A 22,165-nucleotide genomic window follows, 5' to 3' on the forward strand; every position below is an offset into this window, starting at 1 on the left:
CAGACTGGTCAATACAGCATACCCACAATACGCATTTTTAGGATTGCTGTCATGCTGTAAGTAATAATCTTTGTACTCAGGTCTGCTCTCTCACCAGTGTGATGGTTTCTCTGTCACTGGCTGCTCTCCTAAAAAAGGGCAGTGGTGCGGGGGTTTTTTTCTTTAAATGTTTTTTGGGACCCCAAAATAGCAGGGCCCTAAGCTATAGGCTGCGAAAGCCAGAATTAAGATCGCCGGAAGAAATATCAACAACCTCAGATATGCAGATGACACAACCTTGATGGCAGAAAGTGAGGAGGAATTAAAGAACCTTTTAATGAGGGTGAAAGAGGAGAGCGCAAAATATGGTCTGAAACTCAACATCAAAAAAACCAAGATCATGGCCACTGGGCCCATCACCTCCTGGCAAATAGAAGATGACTGCAGATGGTGTCAGCAGTCACGAAATTAAAAGACGCCTCCTGCTTGGGAGAAAAGCAATGACAAACCTAGACAGCATCTTAAAAAGCAGAGACATCACCTTGCCAACAAAGGTCCGTATAGTAAAAGCTATGGTTTTCCCAGTAGTGATGTATGGAAGTGAGAGCTGGACCATCAAGAAGGCTGATCGCCGAAGAATTGATGCTTTTGAATTATGGTGCTGGAGGAGACTCTTGAGAGTCCCATGGACTGCAAGAAGATCAAACCTCTCCATTCTTAAGGAAATCAGTCCTGAGTGCTCACAATGGACTGCGGGAGGCAGTGGAAGACAGGAGTGCCTGGCGTGCTCTGGTCCAGGGGGTCACGAAGAGGCGGACACGACTTAACGACTAAACAACAACAGTCCATTGTTTCCAAAGCTTGGGTCTCCAGCTGTTTCTGGACGACAACTCCCATCATCCCTAGCTAACAAGATCAGTGGTCAGGGGTGATGGGGATTGTAGTCCGAAAACAGCTGAAGACCGAAGGTTGGGAAACACTGGTTTAGTCGTAACAAAAAAAATTCCTTCCAGTAGCACCTTAAAGACCAACTAAGTTAGTTCTTGGTATGAGCTTTCGTGTGCATGCACACTTCAGATACATGTGCATGCACACGAAAGCTCATACCAAGAACTAACTTAGTTGGTCTTTAAGGTGCTACTGGAAGGAATTTTTTTTTGTTTTGACTATGGCAGACCAACACCGCTACCTATCTGTAACTGGTTTAGTCGTGTCCGCCTCTTCGTGACCCCCTGACCATGATCTTCATTGTTTTTTTGATGTTGAGCTTCAGACCATATTTTGCGCTCTCCTCTTTCACCCTCATTAAAAGATTCTTTAAAACAACAACAAATCCGGCACTGCCTAGGGATGCTGCGCCTGGGGGGGGAAAGGAAAAGCTCCGCCTGCCCTGCCCTTTGGCCGAGCGGAGCCGCGCCCTGCCGGTGTCGGGGAGGCGGGACGGGACCTTCCTCCTCTTCGCAGCCCCAGCCGGGCGGGCCAGGGGCTTGCGGAGTCCCGGTAGGTGAAGGCGCTCGCGCGTTGCAACGCCTCCGCTTGCAAAAATCCACATTTGCCCCGCGGAAGAAGCGCGGGGAGCTTCTGCAACGGGGATGAGGGAAGAGGCGCGCTCGGCGTTGCTCCGCCTTTGTCCGCGCCGCTCCTTGCTTTTCTCCCTCCCCAAAGCGGAACAAAACTCAGGTCACCGCAGCAACAAAGCCGTTGCATGAGATCCGGAGGGCTGTGAGAGTATTTTATTCAAAAAAGGAGTCGTGTCTTGGGCGCAACGTCCGAACAGACAGACACGCGGAACCTTGTTTTTACACGGGAGGCGCCCAAGGCCGGCGACAAGCCCTTCCACCCAAATAGTCCCCTTTCCCCAATCCCCACATGTACATTCTTTTCCTTCGAAAATCTAATATATGGGACAAGACTTGTGGTGTGTTTTTTTTTTAAAAAAGTTTAAAATATTCATACATATTTTCAGGGCCGAAACTAGGCTTTTTGTCACCCCGTCAAAGACCCAGTTTGGCACACACACACATAATGCATGTTATCATACGTGTACATACAAACACACACACAGCTCAATATATTTATTTGTAAAGGGCATAAACAGTAGGCGATATATTATTTGAACACAAAGGAATCCTAAGAATTATGGTGACTGTATGATCAAAGGGGAAATGAGCATCCCTTCCAGTAAAAGCCCGGTCTTGGCTGGGGAGGGCGGGGTATAAATAAAAATTATTATTATTATTATTGTTAAAAGTAGAGCTTCCATGGGCAGCAGTTGTCTATCTGAGGTTGGGTTTTGAATTGGATTTATTTGTTCACAGGATCATTAAAAGACTGCATTTCCATAAGATCGGTCAAGACCCTCCGGTTTCCTTTTAAAATGAATTTATTTATTTTTTTGGTCTCTCTGAGGCTTTTTGCCACCCACCCCTCTTCTTGGTTCTGTGCAAACCCTTTCAAGGAGTTTTGATGTGTAACTTTACTCCCGAGTAAGCTTCAACAAGAGCTGCTTTCCATTTTATTTTTGTTTGATTGCTCATTTTAGGAAATGATAATTTTGTAGTCATTTTAGGTACCATGTGAGGTGAGGACATGTTTTTTGAGAGTCTAAAGTAGATAGTCCCCTTCCATTACAATCCTAATGCAGCCGGGCTGAAAAGTGCTTGCCAGGGAACTGCCTCTGGCAGGAAAAAGTACCGTATTTTTTGCACCATAACACTCACTTTTTTCCTCCTAGAAAGTAAGGGGAAATGTCTGTGCGTGTTATGGAGCGAATGCCTACGGATGGTGGGGGGATCTGCTGCAGTCGTGAGCAGAGGATCCATGGTTCCCCTTCCTTCCCTCCCCTGTGGCTCGCTTTGAAACAGCAAAGCGGGAGAAGAGCCGCTGAGTGGGATTTTTGCATTGGGCTACCTCAAACTCATCGTCAGATCACATGTCTGTGGCCACAGCATGAACCACAAAAATCATACATCCACTGTTTCGTTTAGAATTTTTTTTTCTTCTTGTTTTCCTCCTCTAAAAACTATGTGCGTGTTATGGTCTGGTGCGTGTTATAGAGCGAAAAATACGGTACTCACTCACCCCTTACTTTCCTGTGTGTAGATCATGTAAAGTAAAAGGAATCAACCTTAGCTTTTAAACACATTCAAAGTTCTGAAGGGATCATAGAATTGCAGAGTTGAAAGGGACCCCAAGGATCATCCAGAATAGCTCCTATTGCCAGCTTTTACCTGAATCCGTTATTGTCAGTATACAAATAGATAATGCAAAACATTTCATTAGGCAGAGTGAAAAAGTAGCTAAATCTCAGCTTCCTATAGCCAAGATTGGTTGTATAGTCAAAGCTATGGTTTTGCCAGTAGTGATGTATTGAAGTGAGAGCTGGACCATAAAGAAGGCTGATCGCCGAAGAATTGATGCTTTTGAATTATGGGGCTGGAGGAGACTCTTGAGAGTCCCATGGACTGCAAGAAGATCAAACCTCTCCATTCTTAAGGAAATCAGCCTTGAGTGCTCCCTGGAAGGACAGATCCTGAAGCTGAGACTTCAATACTTTGGCCACCTCATGAGAAGAGAAGACTCCCTGGAAAAGACCCTTGATGTTGGGAAAGATGGAGGGCACAAGGAGAAGGGGACGACAGAGGACGAGGTGGTTGGACAGTGTTCTCGAAGCTACCAGCATGAGTTTGACCAAACTGGGAGGCAGTGGAAGACAGGAGTGCCTGGCGTGCTCTGGTCCAGGGGGTCACGAAGAGGCGGACACAAATAAACGACTAAACAACAATAGGCAACTCCCCATTTATACTGGGGTTACGTTCCGAGGCATTGCACGTTTAAGTGAAATCACGTCTATTTGGAACACCATTGAAAAAGCGCGCAAACACCACAATCGCTGTCTGCAGACTTCCTTGCTCAAACTCCAGCTCTCCACCGGCCTCAAAGGTTTGTGCAAGGGCTCCTGGGATTGCATTTGCAAAGGCTCCTGGCTAGGCACTATTTTCATTTTTGCCGTTTCCGTGCTCTTTTATGGCATTTTTGGCCCTTTTCATGCCACTTCTGGGTTCACGGCAATGCAGGTGAGCATGGTTGTACGTGCCTTGAATGCTCGTAAATGTGGAGTTGCTTGTATATTTTAATGTATTTAATATTCACAAAGGTATTATTAATAATAATAATATTAATATTCAACATGGAAGTTGGCGAGAGAGTGAGCAGGGTTTCAACATCAGGAGGAATCAACTAGTTTCATAACGGAACCCAAGTCTAATATGTTTACTATTTTATTGCTTTCAAGGAGAGCGTTCTGAAGAGGAAGGGGAAAGTGCAATCTGTCAAAGATCTGTAGAGACGCCTGCAAATAGTAGAGCAATTTGGTAACCATGGAGAAATACAGCGTGCTAGCGATACTTGGAGAAGGATCATTTGGGAGAGTTCTTTTGGTCTGTCATAAAAACAAAAATCAGAAATATGCAATGAAGGAAATAAGGCTTCCTAAGGTAACTTTTATCCAAATGCTATCAGAACCTGTTTTTTTTTTTAAAAAAAAAATATATATACCTTATTTTTCGCCCTATAGGACGCACCTAGTTTTTTGGGCGGGAAATCAAAGAAATTTTTTTTATTTCCCCCCCAGGTTTGCGCAGCCATCCCCAAGCTAGAAGAGGGAGACAGAGCGCTCCGTCTTCCTCTTCTGCCTTCAGGGACAGCCTCTCTAGCCTCCGTGGGGCAGCGGCTTGCCCCGCTGTCCCCCGAGCTTGTGGGGTTGGCGGCGGGGAGAAGCAAGCTTGCTTCTCCCCCCCGCCAGCCTCCAGATCAGGTCGGGGAATAGCGGGGTGGCGGCGCTCCGCCTCCCCGCTGTCCCCTGAGCTTTTGGGCTGCAGGCTGCTGCCCACAAGCCTTGCGAGCCTGCGGGAACTCCCGCTGGGCTTGCAAGGCTTGCGGATAGCTTCCTGAAGCCTCACCGACCCCTCTTGCTCTCCAGGCTTCAGCGAAAGCCTGAATTCGCCCCATAGGACGCACACACATTTCCCCTTCATTTTTGGAGGGGAGAAATGCGTCCTATAGGGCGAAAAATACGGTATTCTTAGCTTGTGCTAGAGGTCAAAACAAGGGAAATCTTAACTGGATTTTCCACATGCCAGATAGGTAACATTCTGTCTCTGGAAGTGAGGAAAACCCCAATATCATATCCTTACAGGCCTAGAAAGTTCTTAGAAAATACAAAATTGTATTTAACTTAAACCGTCTGCACTATATTTAACATATACTGATCCAGCTATAGTTAGCCGTGGTTATGGCTGTGATTCGGTAAATACTAACAGCACAGTCTCAACCAGGATTACGGTCTTATTAGTCTTATCTCATTAATGTGCCATTTGTTTCAAGTTAGTTGTGCTGTTGTTTCAGTTATGACTAATTTTAGCTGGATTGGGGCTACAATTCAAAGATCAGCAAGACCTTTATTTTTGTGGAAGGCTTTTGGGTTATTGGACTGTATTGTAAAGATTATATATTTTGCCTTTAAGTTGCTTGCCCATTTAATTAGTGTGTATTGTAACTACATTTCTACACTTTTAAAACTATTTTAATCTAAATTATTAGATTATTTCAATTGTACCCATTTCCACCGAGCTGGAATATATATGGTACACAATAGCTCTTTAAGTCTCTTACCCCAGTCATAAAACAGCAGACTAAACTTGACTGTTACATCTTCTACAATAACCACTTGGGTTGAGGCTGTTACAGATCTCTAACTGGAAATATTTCCATGGTCAGAGCAATGGCGTAGCGTGGGGGGTGCAGGGGGGGCCGGCTGCACCGGGCGCAACATCTGGGGGTTAGGGTTAGGGGGCGCAAATCCACGGGTTAGGGGGCGCAAATTACTTGCCTTGCCCCGGGTGCTGACAACCCACGCTACGCCACTGGGGCTGAGAGCTCAGCAGTGCTGGCCTATGATTAAAGATTAAAACAAATTGAAGTCTGATAAATGTTTTCTAGATATCTTAATTTGTTCCATATTATTGCAATAACCATACGGTATATTTTTATTTACTAACTAGCAATATATTTGTAGTCTGTCTTTGGTGCAGAGAAGTCCTGGAATGAATCTATTTTATTAGCTAAAATGAAGCATCCAAATATTGTCGCCTATTTGGAGTCCTTTGAAGGTAAATATGGATGTTTAAAAATAGTTTTTAGTATTATTAATTTTGCAGAAGCAGAGCTTGCTTTGTACCTGTCCTATTGGTGCAGCCTTAAAAAATAGCATAATAGTAATATATTTTGCATAATAGTATCTCTACTAATAAATCTTAAATTCTCTGTACATTAGCTGATGGACATCTTTACATAGTGATGGAATATTGTGACGGTGGAGATTTAATGCAGAAGATTAAACTTCAGAAAGGAAAGTTGTTTCCTGAAGATACGGTAAGAATACAATAAATACGCTTGGACTACTGCAATGCGCTCTACGTGGGGCTACCTTTGAAGGTGACTAGGAAACTACAACTAATCCAGAATGCGGCAGCCAGACTGGTGACTGGGGGCGGCCGCCGAGACCACATAACACCGGTCTTGAAAGACCTACATTGGCTCCCAGTACGTTTCCGAGCACAATTCAAAGTGCTGGTGTTGACCTTTAAAGACCTAAACGGCCTTGGCCCAGTATACCTGAAGGAGCGTCTCCTCCCCCATCGTTCTGCCCGGACGCTGAGGTCCAGCGCCGAGGGCCTTCTGGTGGTTCCCTCATTGCGAGAAGCAAAGCTACAGGGAACCAGGCAGAGGGCCTTCTCGGTAGTGGCACCTGCCCTGTGGAACGCCCTCCCATCAGATGTCAAAGCGATAAATGACTACCTGACATTCAGAAGACATCTTAAGGCAGCCCTGTTCAGGGAAGTTTTTAATCTGTGATATTTTAGTGTATTTTTGGTTTTTATGGAAGCCGCCCAGGTTATAATTGAGCACCTTTTGGATATATTCATTTTCTGGCCTGGTTTAGGCTTCTAATGAGCTTCTGCCCCCTGGCATAGAATTGGAATTAAATCTACAGTTCCGCCTGGATCAAAAAACACATAAAGAGGATGCATATTGCCTGTAGGTGCATTAGTGCGGCATTCTCTCATACTTCCAACAGGCTTGCCAAACAGGTTCGCCATTGCTGATCTAGTTAGTTGGTTAGTTAAACTTAACATGCTGCTTTTCCATGGTAGACGTTATTCCATATGCCAAAAGAGAAGTGAATATTTTTAAAAGTATAACTGGAGATAATAATCACAGAATGAGATGCATAGTTTTAGAACAGAGAAATAAAATAAGCAAGAATTTTTCTTGCCCAGCTTCTATAGTCCTTGTTACAGTTTGTCCTCTAGTTTCCTTTGTCTTATTCACGATTATACAAGTAGAATATAAGCCCATGTGCCATATACAAGTAGAATACAAGCCCATGTGTATAGTTTGTGTTTTGTGTGTATAGTTTGTGTTTTGTTTTTACATTTTAGTGTATTTTTGGTCTCTGTGGAAGCTGCCCAGAGTGGCTGGGGAAACCCAGCCAGATGGGGATGGGTGGGGTACAAATAATAAAATAATAATAATAATAATAATAATAATAATAATAATAATATTTTTCTCCTCTCCCCACAGATACTTAATTGGTTTGCACAGATATGTCTGGGTCTGAAATACATTCATGACAAACGTGTCTTGCACAGAGACATCAAGTCAAAGGTAAGTGGACCCCATTTAATGACGGTTTTATATATATATATATATATATATATATATAATAATAACATGAAACAACACAAACAACAAATAATGGGTATTGGTCACCAGATACCAAGCAAAATACTGCCATGATGTGTATAAGGCAGAAAATTATAGCAGCATGTTAAATGAAATAGCCAAGCCAAACAGATGTATGAGTTACTGGGGGAATAACTGTTATTATAAAATTACCACCAGTCCTTTCGTACTTAGAAATACAAAAATCCTAAGGCTAGGTCTTTCATAAAATTCGGTGGGTTTGTATTTCTTTACTTGTCGGCTTATAAATACTTGCATCTTCATTAAGAAGGGCCTATCCCATGGCATTTGATGCCAAGAGAGTCCATGGCCAAATGGGGACCATGTTATGGATTCCATTTTATTGGGAATATTATTCTGTGAAGTAGGGTGCTGCTGCAGATGTGTACCTGATTTAATTAGAGAGATGACTTAACCCCACGTACATCCTCCTCCAAGCTGTTGTTAGCCCTGGGAGAAAAGCTTCCATTGCAATCCTACATGGGGTCTGCAAAATGGATGAAAACATTTAATATGTGTGGTATTTATGGTGGCACTGTGGGTTAAACCACAGAGCCTAGGACTTGCCGATCAGAAGGTCGGCAGTTCAAATCCCCGTGACGGGGTGAGCTCCTGTTGCTTGGTCCCTGCTCCTGCCAACCTAACAGTTTGAAAGCACATCAAAGTGCAAGTAGATAAATAGGTACCGCTCTTGCGGGAAGGTAAACGTGTTTCCGTGCGCTGCTCTGGTTCTCCAGAAGCAGCTTAGTCATGCTGGCCACATGACCCGGAAGCTGTACGCCAGATCCCTCGGCCAATAAAGCGAGATGAGCGCTGCAACCCCAGAGTCGGCCACAACTGGACCTAATGGTCAGGAGTCCCTTTAACTTTTTAAAACAGCTAATTCTGTGTCAGCTTTTTTCTAATGCTGTTGGTGTTCATTTGGCTTTTGCTCGTCAGGGAGCGTAGAATCCCAGCTAACCTTACAGCAGAGTGCTGATTGACTTCTGATTTAATAATACAGACACTGACATAGAGAGTGATAAGTTTCTCCCTTTCTCTCTCTCTCTCTCTCTCTCTCTCTCTGTAAATGGACTCTTTTTCCTATTTCGTAATGCAGAACATATTCCTCACACAAAATGGGAAAGTAAAACTGGGAGATTTTGGGTCTGCACTTCTTCTTTCCAGGCAAGTCCATATCATACTGAGGCTGGGGAATTTTTTAACAATTAGTTGCTATCTGTTGTAGAAATGTTAGTCTCTTCCTAATATTACTTGTGTTTGTTTCTTTTTTGGAGCAGCCCAGAGGCATATGCTTGTTCCTATGTGGGAACCCCTTATTATGTGCCTCCAGAAATTTGGGAAAACACACCCTACAACAATAAAAGGTAAGAATTAATCAGAATCTCTAGGAGCACTTACTTTAATATTGGGTGTAATACTAGATAAGCAATGCAAAAATCAATTTATGTATAGCCTGGACAACCTTTTGCAAATTTGATTCAAATTTTGATTTCAGAAGAGCCATTCCTCTGATTTTTCCAAAGTCTGTGAGTTGCTACTGACTAAGGGAATTGAAGTTAAAATATATTTCACAACAACTATACATAGTCACTGACTGGAATATAATTACAATGTTGAGGTTCCCATTGGATTGTCATAAATCTTGGATAACGTAGCAATGATAGCTATGATGCCAAGTGTGGGAAAGGTAAAGATGCAGATGCAAAGCAGGGTTTGTATTCAAGCCCTGCTGGAACTGGTTCCTATTAGGAGCTCCCAATTGGAGCACCAATCAGCTGATTGGCCACACTCAAGTTGCAGAATGAGCCTGATTCAAGTGGCGCCTAAAGCCACCACTGATCAGCTGATTGGTCTCACTTGGTTCAGCTGGGGAAATGCCCTGTTGAGTTCAGACTTCGTTGTAGCGGAAGAATGGGTCAACTGATGTCATTGTGACATCATATGATTGACGGGTAAGTGGCCGGGCCTACCTGCAGGGCCGGATTTAGCTACTGAAGGTGATGGGGCCCTTTATGGGTCCAACTGTCCTTTGTCAACAACCAATTGTCACTGTTTTTTGTGCTGAATATATGCTATATGGTAATTTATGGACCTAATAGGTATCTAAAGCCATTTGCACATGACAAAATATGTATTTTATCAGAGTAATTGTTGAAAAGTCCATGCAGAATGTAGGCACCCTGTATATATAAAGGTAAAGGTAACCCCTGCCCGTACGGGCCAGTCTTGACAGACTCTAGGGTTGTGCGCTCATCTCACTCTAGAGGCCGGGAGCCAGCGCTGTCCGCAGACACTTCCGGGTCACGTGGCCAGCGTTACAAAGCTGCTCCGGCGAACCGGCACCAGAGCAGCACACGGAACGCTGTTTACCTTCCCGCTAGAAAGCAGTACCTATTTATCTACTTGCACTTAATTGTGCTTTCGAACTGCTAGGTGGGCAGGAGCTGGGACCGAACGACGGGAGCTCACCCCGCCGCGGGGATTCGAACCGCCGACCATGCGATCGGCAAGTCCTAGGCGCTGAGGTTTTACCCACCCGCCACCCTATATATAGAAATGAGCAAACCAGTGATATTTTAGGGAGCAGGCTAGCAGGCAGGACCCATGACTTAAGTCATAGGAGCCTACACAAAACACTGTTGCTGTATGTAGGTTTTATTTTATTTGTTTTTTATCTTATATTTTGGAAATGTACGTCCAGGTTTCTTTTCTTTAGCTTTTCTTGGGGGGCCCCCCAAGAGAGTGGGGCCCTAAGCTGTAGCTTGTTTAGCTTATACGTAAATATCACTCTTCAAACCTGTCTTTCCAGTGATATATGGTCGCTGGGATGCATTCTATATGAGCTGTGCACTCTTAAACATCCAGTAAGTACCCTTCTTTATGTTTATTGCTTCCAGGAACTGATCCAAGGCCAGTTTCTAAAAATGCAATGTGAGAATTGACCCTTCCCTTAAATCTTCACAAATACTTTTGTGGCTTGATGTAATGGCACGCATGCCATTAATATTGTAGGGACTGCTTATGATATGCTGCATATAGAGTTTTCGGGGAGGGGGGGAATAGAGTTTTCATTTGGAAAGGGGAAGTATTTACAGTGCAAACCTATCAGTATGTACTCAGATTGTGGTCAATACAGCATACCCACAATATGAGTTTTTAGGATTGCTGTCATGCTGTAAGTAATAATCTTTGTACTACTACTAATAATAATAATAATAATTTATTATTTATACCCCGCCCATCTGGCTGGGCCTCCCCAGCCACTCTGGGCGGCTTCCATAGAAACCAAAAATACAGTAAAATCACACGTTAAAAACTTCCCTGAACAGGGCTGCCTTAAGATGTCTTCTGAATGTCAGGTAGTTATTTATCGCTTTGACATCTGCTGGAAGGGCGTTCCACAAGGCGGGCGCCACTACCGAGAAGGCCCTCTGCCTGGTTCCCTGTAGCTTTGCTTCTCGCAATGAGGGAACTGCCAGAAGGCCCTCGGCACTGGACCTCAGCGTCCGGGCAGAATGATGGGGGTGGAGACCTCCTTCAGGTATACTGGACCGAGGCCGTTTAGGGCTTTAAAGGTCAGCACCAACACTTTGAATTGTGCTCGGAAACCTACTGGGAGCCAATGTAGGTCTTTCAAGACCGGTGTTATATGGTCTCGGCGGCTGCCCCCAGTCACCAGTCTAGCTGCCGCATTCTGGATTAGTTGTAGTTTCCGAGTCACCTTCAAAGGTAGCCCCACGTAGAGTGCATTGCAGTAGTCCAAGCGGGAGATAACCAGAGCATGCACCACTCTGGCGAGACAGTCCGCAGGCAGATAGGGTCTCAGCCTACGTACCAGATGGAGCTGGTAAACAGCTGCCCTGGCCACAGATTTGACCTGTGCCTCCATGGACAGCTGTGAGTCCAAAATGACTCCCAGGCTGCGCCCCTGGTCCTTCAGGGGCACAGTTACCCCATTCAGGACCAGGGAATCCTCCACACCAGCCCGCCCTCCTGTCCCCCAAAAACAGCACTTCTGTCTTGTCAGGATTCAACCTCAATCTGTTAGCCGCCATCCATCCTCCAACCGCCTCCAGACACTCACACAGGACCTTCACCGCCTTCACTGGTTCTGATTTAAAAGAGAGGTAGAGCAGGTCTGCTGAGTACTCTCACCACTGTGATGGTTTCTCTGTCACAGGCTGCTCTCCTAAAAAAGGGTGGGAGCAGGAATGCCAGTCTTAGGGCCGGTATTAATGTCAAAAAATCAAAAAGAAATTATTTTTATTGCTGTTCCAAAATACAGTGCACAGCTCCCCTAACAGCAGACTCAAAGAATGCTATTTCTGAAGATTTGTAGACTGGTCAGTTTATGTAGAATGTAGCGTTAGGTCTTTTGCATTCATTTCTATGAAGATAATGTTTCATTTGTATACAGCAGTTAGATCTAGGAGGCATTTTAGTAAATATTTAATGCAAGTAAAATCATTTGCTTTCCCCCACATATCTGTTCAATTTAGTTTCAGGCCAATAGCTGGAAACATCTTATCCTTAAGATATGTAAAGGATACTACAATCCACTTCCACCTCATTACACTTATGAACTTCAGTATTTGATAAAACAAATGTTTAAAAAGAATCCCAAGAACCGTCCATCAGCTACCACGATTCTTGCAAGAAGCTGTCTGGCAAAGTGTATTAGAAATCTTGCTTCAGCAGAGGTACTATTTTGACTTAAGAAAACTGAGCATACATTTTTGTAGACAGAAAATGATCTTTTCATATTATGGTTTCAGTGAGATTATTATTTAATTATATCATTCATACACACACACACACACACACACACACAGTGTGTGTGTGTGTGTGTGTGTGTGTGTGTGTTTGTATGGAAATATGGAATTTTTTTATTTTAATGCATTCACCAGATAAGTAAAGGATTGACCTTGTTTCCATGTGATTAACTTTGGGCTCTGCTTTTTGAATGATCACTGTGACATATGCCATATTTTCCTTTATTTTTAAGTTAATTACACCAAGGAGTTTGGACTTATTGTCGGAAACTAGGATTCTCTTTCATAGCATGAAATATAATTGTATGCTAAGATACCGTATTTTTTGCGCCATAAGACGCACCTAGTTTTTAAAGGAGGAAAGGGGGAAAGCCCCTTTTTTTGAGGATCAGCTCACAGTTGTGCAGCTTCTTTTGCAAAGGGGGAAAATCCTGTTCTTAGGGGGTTCAACTCACAGTTCTGCAGCTTCTTTAGGAAAGGAAAGGGAGCTGTTTCTACAGTTTCCAGACAGATAATCTAATCAGTCAGTCACATGTCGCTGGGGAACCAAACAGCCTCTGTCTGCAGAACATTCAACAGTGGAGGCCTGGGCAAGGGGGCGGGGCCAGAAAGGGAGCCAGCGATCGACCGCACATTCGCTCCATAAGACGCACAGACATTTCCCCTTACTTTTTAGGAGGAAAAAAGTGCATCTTATGGAGTGAAAAATACAGTATTTGTTCACTTAAGAAAGCAAAATAAAGATACGTACCTAGTCTGCATTTTGTTCAATTATGAATACTGTTCTTCAACCCTTTAAAGGAATATGCAAGGAGCAAGAGTTGTGATTCAGAATCAGAAGCCATTGCCAAGGGTTTCTGTGAAATGGGATTGGAGAAAGCAGGTGAGGATACATAAACAACCATGAAGTTCTAAAGTCATCTATTAGTTGACATTTGAGCCAAGTTCTGACATGGTTATTGGGGGGGCTTACTTACATTAGTGGTCATGAATTACTTCTCTGAGACTACAATCCTATACATACTTCCCTGGGAATAAGTTCCATTGAACTGATTGGGTCTTACTTTTGAGTAGACATGCAAAGAATTGTGCTGAGATTTTTGTGAATGCTATTGCCAACAGTGCCAAATACAAGAAATATGCTGGAGGGAAGACTGAATTTAAAGTATTTTGATGTGTGTGGTTTTTTTAAAAAAAAAAATCAAATAAAAAAATATACACTATAACTTGGGTCAGATGATACAATATCTGTAATCCTGTATTAAGGAAATATATGGGGGGGGGGCTGAAACATGGGAACAACTGTAAACACTCCTAATGGATTTTAATAAAACATTTCATTAGGGAAAGATGAGGCCTCCCTGGAAGCTGTTTTACCAAACCCTCACAGACAACAGTGGGAAAAGGGAAGATCCAGTAGTGTCATCAAAATTCTGGGAAATGCGTCTTTACTTACTTCCAGTATTACAACCAAGGAGGATGCAAGTAAGATAAGATTCAGTATATTTGTTTGCGTTGTTTGCAGTGGTCAGGGATGATGGGAACTGTTGTTCCAAAACAGCTGGAGGGCCAAATTTGGCCACCACTGCTCTCAATTGTTGCTTTTATTTTTGGCGACTTGGTGTGGGTTACTGTCCCAACATTGTAATGTCTTATTATTTGTGTGAAAAGGTGGTGATGTAAGAAGATATGATGAAAATGTCACACGAAAGCAGTGGACCAAGGAGCCTCCGGAAACCTTGATGAATATTCTTCACAATGCTGATGTTAGCTTAGCTTTTAAAACATACACAATCTGCAAAGGAGGTAAACTATAATGGTAGCAGGGGTGTGATACCCAATATGGGTTAAATTGCTGGTCAGGGCCCCAATCCATAGATCAAGGATAAGGAACCTTTTAGGCCTGGTGAACCGGATTGCTGTCTGTTCTTCCACTCCCACAGTTCAACTTCGACAGGTGGGCTAGACAAGCCACTTGTCAATTCACCTGGCATTATATGCCCTGCCCACCTGTCCGATTCGCTTGTGCGGTCTCTTCCCAAGTACCTGACAGCCAGCTGATGGTTAGGCCCTTCAGAACCGCAGTGCAGGGGGCTTCGCCTTAAGCTTAAAAAAAATTACGAGGCAAAATTAGACAAGATCAGCTTGGGGTGGTGGTGAATAGGTCTATGGATGTAATGGTGAATGTTTAAAAATAAGGTTGTATCCAACAAAGTTATCCATTTCACACAAAGACTTCTTGTGTAAGGAACTTTCCCTCCCTCTACCCCCTCTGGTAAAGGTAAAGGGACCCCTGACCGTTAAGTCCAGTCGCGAACGACTCTGGGGTTGCGACGCTCATCTCGCTTTACTGGCCGAGGGAGCCGGTGTACAGCTTCTGGGTCATGTGGCCAGCATGACTAAGCCGCTTCTGGCGAAAGCATAGCAGCGCACGGAAACGCCGTTTACCTTCCCGCCGGAGTGGTACCTATTTATCTACTTGCACTTTGACGTGCTTTTGAACTTCTAGGTTGGCAGGAGCAGGGACCGAGCAACGGGAGCTCACCCCGTCGTGGGGATTCAAACTCCCAACCTGATCGGCAAGCCCTAGGCTCTGAGCAGGTGTGCAAGGGGTGTGCAAGAAGAGATGAGGGAGGGAAAGTTTAATTGCAAAAAACCTTGCACATATGGGACGATCTTTTCGATACAACTCAAAAAATAAAATCTTGGATAATGGTTATAAAGAGGGGGAAAGCAACAGTGAGTTCTTTGTCATTGACACAAAAGCTTTCACCTCTTAATGAGATAGACTTTTACATGAACAAAACAGGAAATGAAATGAAACAGGAAGAAATGATGGAGTAAAATACATTGTTCTCATATTGAACTTAATACTGAAGCTGTTTAATTATTGGAGGAACAGGACTGATAATTCCTGTTTTCATTTTGCTAATGTTAAAGGTTCCGATGACCTTCTGAGAGGACCACTTACTGAAGATATCAAAACATCTGATGAACCAGATGGTGAAAGTATTATGGAGGATGTAGAGAGACTTCAACCTAGATCAGATGACGAGGACACGTATGTTCAAATACAATTTGAAAGCTTTATTCTTGGAGTTTTTTTCCATATCTTGAAACAACAGCTCCAAAAGAAACATTCCTTATCTAAGGCCTGGAAACGATGCCTTATGAGGAATGGCTAAGGGAGCTGGGCATGTTTAGCCTGGAGAAGAGGAGGTTAAGGGGTGATATGATAGCCATGTTCAAATATATAAAAGGATGTCACATAGAGGAGGGAGAAAGGTTGTTTTCTGCTGCTCCAGAGAAGCGGACACGGAGCAATGGCTCCAAACTACAAGAAAGAAGATTCCACCTAAACATTAGGAAGAACTTCCTGACAGTAAGAGCTGTTTGACAGTGGAATTTGCTGCCAAGGAGTGTGGTGGAGTCTCCTTCTTTGGAGGTCTTTAAGCAGAGGCTTGACAACCATATGTCAGGAGTGCTCTGATGGTGTTTCCTGCTTGGCAGGGGGTTGGACTCGATGGCCCTTGTGGTCTCTTCCAACTCTATGATTCTATGATTCTAAAACCCAGCTATCTATAGTTTTGTATCATTTTCTAACATCACTTGCTTTTGAAGTTGCAGCAGTGCTAAGAAGCACCATCTTGAGGAGTTTCTGCATGTGAAACTTTAGATCCTGCCTTCTACTTGCAGTCACCCTCTCCATTTGTTCAGCCACTTTTAGAACTTGGGGGATATTTTAGAATGAATTGCCAGTATTGGAAGCCTATGGGTCATGCAAATCTATGTTTGTTACATGGCCATCGGTTCATGTGGTCTCTAGAATCCAAATATGCCAACGGTGGAGAGAAGTGTCAGCCATTTGCAAGTTATGTTCTATGTCTATAAACATATTGAAGAATATTCAGAACAGAATGATAAAGCTGCTATGAGATACATGAGTGTTTTGTGAAGGAGGAACCAGGAATATTTAAGTGGAGGACATCATAAGGTAAAGGGACCCCTGACCATTAGGTCCAGTCGTGGCTGACTCTGGGGTTGTGGCGCTCATCTCGCTTTATTGGCCGAGGGAGCCGGCGTACAGCTTCCGGGTCATGTGGCCAGCATGAGTAAGCTGCTTCTGGCGAACCAGAGCAGTGCACGGAAACGCCGTTTACCTTCCCGCTGGTACCTATTTATCTACTTGCACTTTGACGTGCTTTCCAACTGCTAGGTTGGCAGGAGCAGGGACCAAGCAACGGGAGCTCACCCCGTCACAGGGATTCGAACCGCCAACCTTCTGATTGGCAAGTCCTAGGCTCTGTAGTTTAACCCACAGCACCACCCGGGTCCCAGGAGGACATCATAGTAATTTCCAAAATCTAAAATGATGCATTGAGGAACAAAAAACCCCACCCAACTCTAGCAAGTCCTTATTAAAGAAGTGCTGTGTACACCAAGGATGGATACTTCCTCATAATGTTAATACAACTTCCATCATGGTTGATCCCTGTCTATGTTGGCTGGGATTGGCAGGATTTGAAGTCCATCAACATCCAGAGGGTATTTATACTGAATTGAAACAGCTTAAGTTTGGATAGTTAGAAAAATATAATGGATTGGACATCATAACAAATTGTTCTGGAAAAATGCTAGAATCTACAGGACTGTTTTTATGGGTATAATATATTATGTGGACACCTTTAAGTCTTTGGAGTTCATTGCAGTAAAGTAGAGGCCCTTCGATTTCTTTAGTCCAATTATTTTATTTAAACCATGTTAAAATTTGGCTCTTTCACTTTCATTTTGTAGGGATTTCGAAGCAGATGATGATCCAGACTGGGTTTTTGAATTAAAAAGGATGACCAAAATGGAGAGTGAATAAATAAATGAATAATGGAGGAAGTGAAGAAACTGGTACCATCAGATAACCAAATGTCTCGATGCAAAAAATGTTGCTCAACAATTCAAAAGTTCTGCATTAGCATACTAGTTACAGTGATTCTGGATTAAATTCTTTGGACACCAGTGTACTGGCTAAGCTTTTGTATTTTGGGGTGGTAGAGAAGTATAGCACTTTCAGAATAAATGTGAACATTCATCTTCCTAAGGTGTTGTTTTGTGTACTTCCTATATGAAGGTGGGGTGGTTTTTTTTGTTACTGTGTTATATATTTTGTGTTTTTATACTGTAAACCGCCCTGTGATCTTTGGATGAAGGGCCCTATATAAATGTAATAAATAATCTAAATAGTAATCCAAATGCACAAGCTGGTAAAGGCAATTTTAGCCTTCTAGCTGAGTTAACCCTGTACATTTAAATTTTATTTCTTAAGATGCCAAAAACACTGGGTAGTATTCAACCAAGTTTCACCCAGTAAAATTAAGGAACATGACTAAGTTAGGTCCATTAATTTCAATGAAACAACTCTGCATAAAATTTAGTTGAACACCATCCACTCTACCACCTTTTTTTACTAAGTTCTTCGGAGAGGTCCCATTGGAACTGAAATTTATTTGAGAAGTAGACCGATGGAAGGATAAACACTACTTTCAAACTCCCGTTCTGTTCACATGTACCTGTGCCTAAGCTAACCTCAGTAAGGCTTACTTCAAAGCACACATGCATCTGCTTGCCCTGTTGATCTGTTCAAGAAGGTTATTATGCCTATACATCCTAAAAGGCATGTTCCTGTATGTCCCAAACTTTGCTGGAATGCTAAGCAAGAACATAATTTGCACATGCACCCTAAATTATTCATATTTTCACAGTAAATCCTTTTGGTACAGTTTCTTTTTTAATGGAACATAGTTGATTCATATAGATGCTGTTGGTGTTTTTGTTGTTATTCACCCCCCTGGCTTGGCGCCATGTGCGGGGAAGCTGTTCTTATCACCCTAAATCCGATGCTGAGGAGACTGTGCCCTCAAAAGTTGGGGAATGTCAAGCATGCTAGCTTCTCAGGAGCTGGGCCCTGCGTGCTTTTTTACTCGCCCTGGTGTGCTTTGAATTGTCTCAAAGGGCTAGTTAACATGTCGAAAGTGTCACACAGTTTAAAGGAACGTCGATTCTCCCCGATGAAGTCGATAGAAGCAGCTAATATTGTCTTAACAAGTGTAGTAGGGGTGTGTGTCAATATTTATTCTTGCCACGAGAGATTCTTGCAATTCTGGGCTGCATCAATAGGAGTATAGCATCTAGATCAAGGGAAGTAATAGTGCCACTGTATTCTGCTCTGGTCAGAGCTCACCTGGAGTACTGTGTCCAGTTCTGAGCACCACAGTTCAAGAAGGACACTGACAAACTGGAACGTGTCCAGAGGAGGGCAACCAAAATGGTCAAAGGCCTGGAAACGATGCCTTATGAGGAACGGCTAAGGGAGCTGGGCATGTTTAGCCTGGAGAAGAGGAGGTTAAGGGGTGATATGATAGCCATGTTCAAATATATAAAAGGATGTCACATAGAGGAGGGAGAAAGGTTTTCTGCTGCTCCAGAGAAGCGGACACGGAGCAATGGATCCAAACTACAAGAAAGAAGATTCCACCTAAACATTAGGAAGAACTTCCTGACAGTAAGAGCTGTTCGACAGTGGAATTTGCTGCCAAGGAGTGTGGTGGAGTCTCCTTCTTTGGAGGTCTTTAAGCAGAGGCTTGACAACCATATGTCAGGAGTGCTCTGATGGTGTTTCCTGCTTGGCAGGGGGTTGGACTCGATGGCCCTTGTGGTCTCTTCCAACTCTATGATTCTATGATTTTATTTTCTTGGGCTCCATGATCACTGCAGATGGTGACAGCAGTCACCAAATTAAAAGACGCCTGCTTCTTGGGAGAAAAGCGATGACAAACCTAGACAGCATCTTAAAAAGAAGAGACATCACCTTGCCGACAAAGGCCCATACAGTCATACCTCGGGTTGAAGTTGCTTCAGATTGAGCACTATTGGGTTGTGCTCTGCGGCGACCCGTAAATAACGGAACGCGTTACTTTCGGGTTTCGCCGCTTGCGCATATGCAGACTGTAAAAATGACGTCATGTGCAGAAGTGGCAAATTGCGACATGCGCAGGCACAAGTTGCGTTCGCTTCAGGATGAGAACGGGGTTCCAGAACGGATCCCGTTTGTATCCAGAGGTACCACTGTATAGTTAAAGCTATGGTTTTCCCAGTAGTGATGTAGGGAAATGAGAGCTGAACCATAAAGAAGGCTGATCGCCGAATAATTGATGCTTTTGAATTATGGTGTGGAGGAGACTCTTGAGAGTCCCATGGGCTGCAAGAAGATCAAACCTCTCCATTCTGAAGGAAATCAGCCCTGAGTGCTCACTGGAAGGACAGATCCTGAAGCTGAGGCTCCAATACCTTGGCCACCTCATGAGAAGAGAAGACTCCCTGGAAAAGACCCTGATGTTGGGAAAGATGGAGGGCACAAGGAGAAGGGGATGACAGAGGACAAGATGGTTGGACAGTGTTCTCGAAGCTATGAACATGAGTTTGACCAAACCGGGAGACAGTGTAAGACAGGAGCATAGCTGTCAACTTTCAGATTTGAAAATAAGGGATCAGCAGCCTCGCCTGTCCCAGAGACAGTCTACGGGATATCTAACAATCCAGGATAGCAGTGGGAAACGGCGCTGGAATAAGGGAATTTCACACACAAAAAGGTGAAGGAAGGTGAGGACAGGTGACCTCACCTCGGCCCAAAGTCACCCCCCACCAAAGCAGGCTCAAAGCTTCTCAGAGCTTTTCAAAATCATTTTTCTCAGCAGCTAAAAGGCATTAGCTAAGCATCAGAAACATTCCGCTTGCTGTAACTAAAAAGATTGCAACAAAGGTAGGGAACACAGTCCATTGTTTCTCAGGCCTTTCTGATGCCTTCTGGCCTTGCTAAAGAACCACATTGCAACTTGCTTTCTGTCCGGGAACCATGCCAGAACAAGAGATTGAAACATATCTGAACACTCTGAAACCCCTTTCCTGGGAAGGGTGCCAAGACAGCCAATAATCCCAAGACAGCTTTCTGTTCATGCTCAGAGGACTCCTGAGGGAGGAGAAAGGAGGGGGGAACTGGAAAGGGGTATATATGCTTGTGCACATGACTGTGAACTCATGCATGCTTTTTGTGACATATCACACTTGCTCCTTCTACCAGTTCATGGATGGTAAAAATAAAAAGCCTTTTCTCCGAAACTATTCCTTGAGTGTCTGTTGACTCCCACTTCCCTTTCCCAGGTGCAATATTTTTCCCACCCGAGGGCAAAGCCTCATAATGGGAAAAAAGGGAAGTTTGACAGCTATGGCCAGGAGTGCCAGGCATGCTCTGGTCCATGGCGTAGCTGTCAACGTCTCCCTTTCTTGAAGGGAAACCCCCTCATTCCGAATAGGATTCCTCGCAAGAAAAGGGAAACGTTGACAGCTGTGGTCCATGGGGGGTCACAGAAGAGTTGGACACTTTTAAGTCTTAAGACTAAACAATAACACGTGTGTGTGTGTGTGTGTGTGTGTGTGTGGTGTAGGTGGCAGCGACCCCTTCCCCGCGCCTTCTTGGTCCCCATTGCTCGCCGCTACCCTATCCTATAATGAAGGGGACAGGTTAGGTTAGACCAGTGTTTCCCAACCTTGGGCCTCCAGCTGTTTTTGGACTACAACTCCCATCATCCCTAGCTAGCAAGACCAGTGGTCAGGGATGATGGGAATTGTAGTCCAAAAACAGCTGGAGGCCCAAGGTTGGGAAACACTGGGTTAGACAAAAACCTGTGTAGTCACCCCCCCTCCCCCCCCCCAAGCAGGCCTCAAGACTTTTAAATTACTTTTTCTGAATCCTCAAAGAAAGTAATTTGAAAGTCTTGAGGCCTGCTTGGGGCGGGGGGGTGACACAAAATGCATAATGGAAACGAAGCATACCGTGGTACCTCAGGTTAAGTACTTCATTCGTTCCGGAGGTCCGCTCTTAACCTGAAACTGCTCTTAACCTGAAGCACTACTTTAGCTAATGGGGCCTCCTGCTGCTGCTGGAGAACGATTTCTGTTCTCATCCTGAAGCAAAGTTCTTTTTTTTTTTTTAAAAAAAAAGATATTTATTAGAATTTCCAATTTAATACAAAAAACCAACAAAAAACAAAAATGCACAAAAAATAACAAAAATACAAAAACACACAGTTAAAAAACAAAACAAATATAATTTCCATTACTTATTTCCATTCCCTTGTTTCCCATACCTCCTCTCACCTCCCCCTTTTGTATTCCAGTTCAAATTCTTAACTCAACAAATCCTTATTGTAACTTATTTTAACTTATTGCTCAAAAAAGTTCTTAACCCGAGGTACTATTTCTGGGTTAGGGGAGTCTGTAACCTGAAGCGTCTGTAACCTGAAGCGTATGTAACCTGAGGTACCACTGTATTGAAGGGGACAGGTTAGGTTAGACAAAAACCTGTGTAGTCACCCCCCCCCCCCCAAGCAGGCCTCAAGACTTTCAAATTACTTTTTCTGAATCCTCAAAGAAAGTAATTTGAAAGTCTTGAGGCCTGTTTGCGGGGGGGGGGGGTGACTACACAGTCACAAAGCGGCCGTTTGGCGAACCGGCTCGCGCGTCTTTCGTCTCTCCGTCGCCATGGCAACGCGGAGGGC

The 22,165-nt window shown here is 43.8% G+C and overlaps 2 protein-coding genes and 1 long non-coding RNA gene across 3 annotated transcripts in view; 2 read left to right on the forward strand and 1 right to left on the reverse strand.

The window, feature by feature from the left end:
- LOC307212574 (fibrinogen-like protein 1) overlaps positions 1–22,165 on the forward strand; it is a 119,607-nt gene that overhangs the window by 96,824 nt on the left and 618 nt on the right. The gene's annotated exons all lie outside the window — the stretch shown is intronic.
- LOC307212662 (serine/threonine-protein kinase Nek3-like) lies at positions 1,390–17,652 on the forward strand. The gene is made up of 14 exons (XM_079970230.1): positions 1,390–1,479; positions 4,274–4,475; positions 6,056–6,149; positions 6,314–6,411; positions 7,624–7,707; positions 8,885–8,952; positions 9,066–9,152; positions 10,598–10,652; positions 12,288–12,488; positions 13,362–13,443; positions 13,905–14,045; positions 14,232–14,366; positions 15,501–15,621; positions 17,355–17,652. The coding sequence occupies exons 2-14, from the start codon at positions 4,359–4,361 to the stop codon at positions 17,425–17,427; spliced, it is 1,356 nt and encodes a 451-aa protein (XP_079826356.1). The 5' UTR covers positions 1,390–1,479; positions 4,274–4,358; the 3' UTR covers positions 17,428–17,652.
- LOC307212771 lies at positions 15,627–16,546 on the reverse strand. Its single transcript, XR_013837200.1, has 2 exons — positions 16,132–16,546; positions 15,627–15,714 (listed from the first exon to the last, which is right to left on the reverse strand). It is a non-coding gene; the product is annotated as an uncharacterized lncRNA (long non-coding RNA).

The sequence above is a fragment of the Podarcis cretensis genome, assembly GCF_951804945.1.
Source record: "Podarcis cretensis genome assembly, chromosome: 3".
In the NCBI taxonomy this organism is placed as follows: domain Eukaryota; kingdom Metazoa; phylum Chordata; class Lepidosauria; order Squamata; family Lacertidae; genus Podarcis; species Podarcis cretensis.

Excerpts from the sequence above, each read along its gene's own strand:
- LOC307212662 (XM_079970230.1), top strand. The coding sequence starts at position 4,359 with ATGGAGAAATACAGCGTGCTAGCGATACTTGGAGAAGGATCATTTGGG. Across the intron at positions 6,150-6,313 it reads CTATTTGGAGTCCTTTGAAG|CTGATGGACATCTTTACATA; the intron begins GTAAATATGGAT and ends TCTGTACATTAG. Across the intron at positions 10,653-12,287 it reads TGTGCACTCTTAAACATCCA|TTTCAGGCCAATAGCTGGAA; the intron begins GTAAGTACCCTT and ends TGTTCAATTTAG.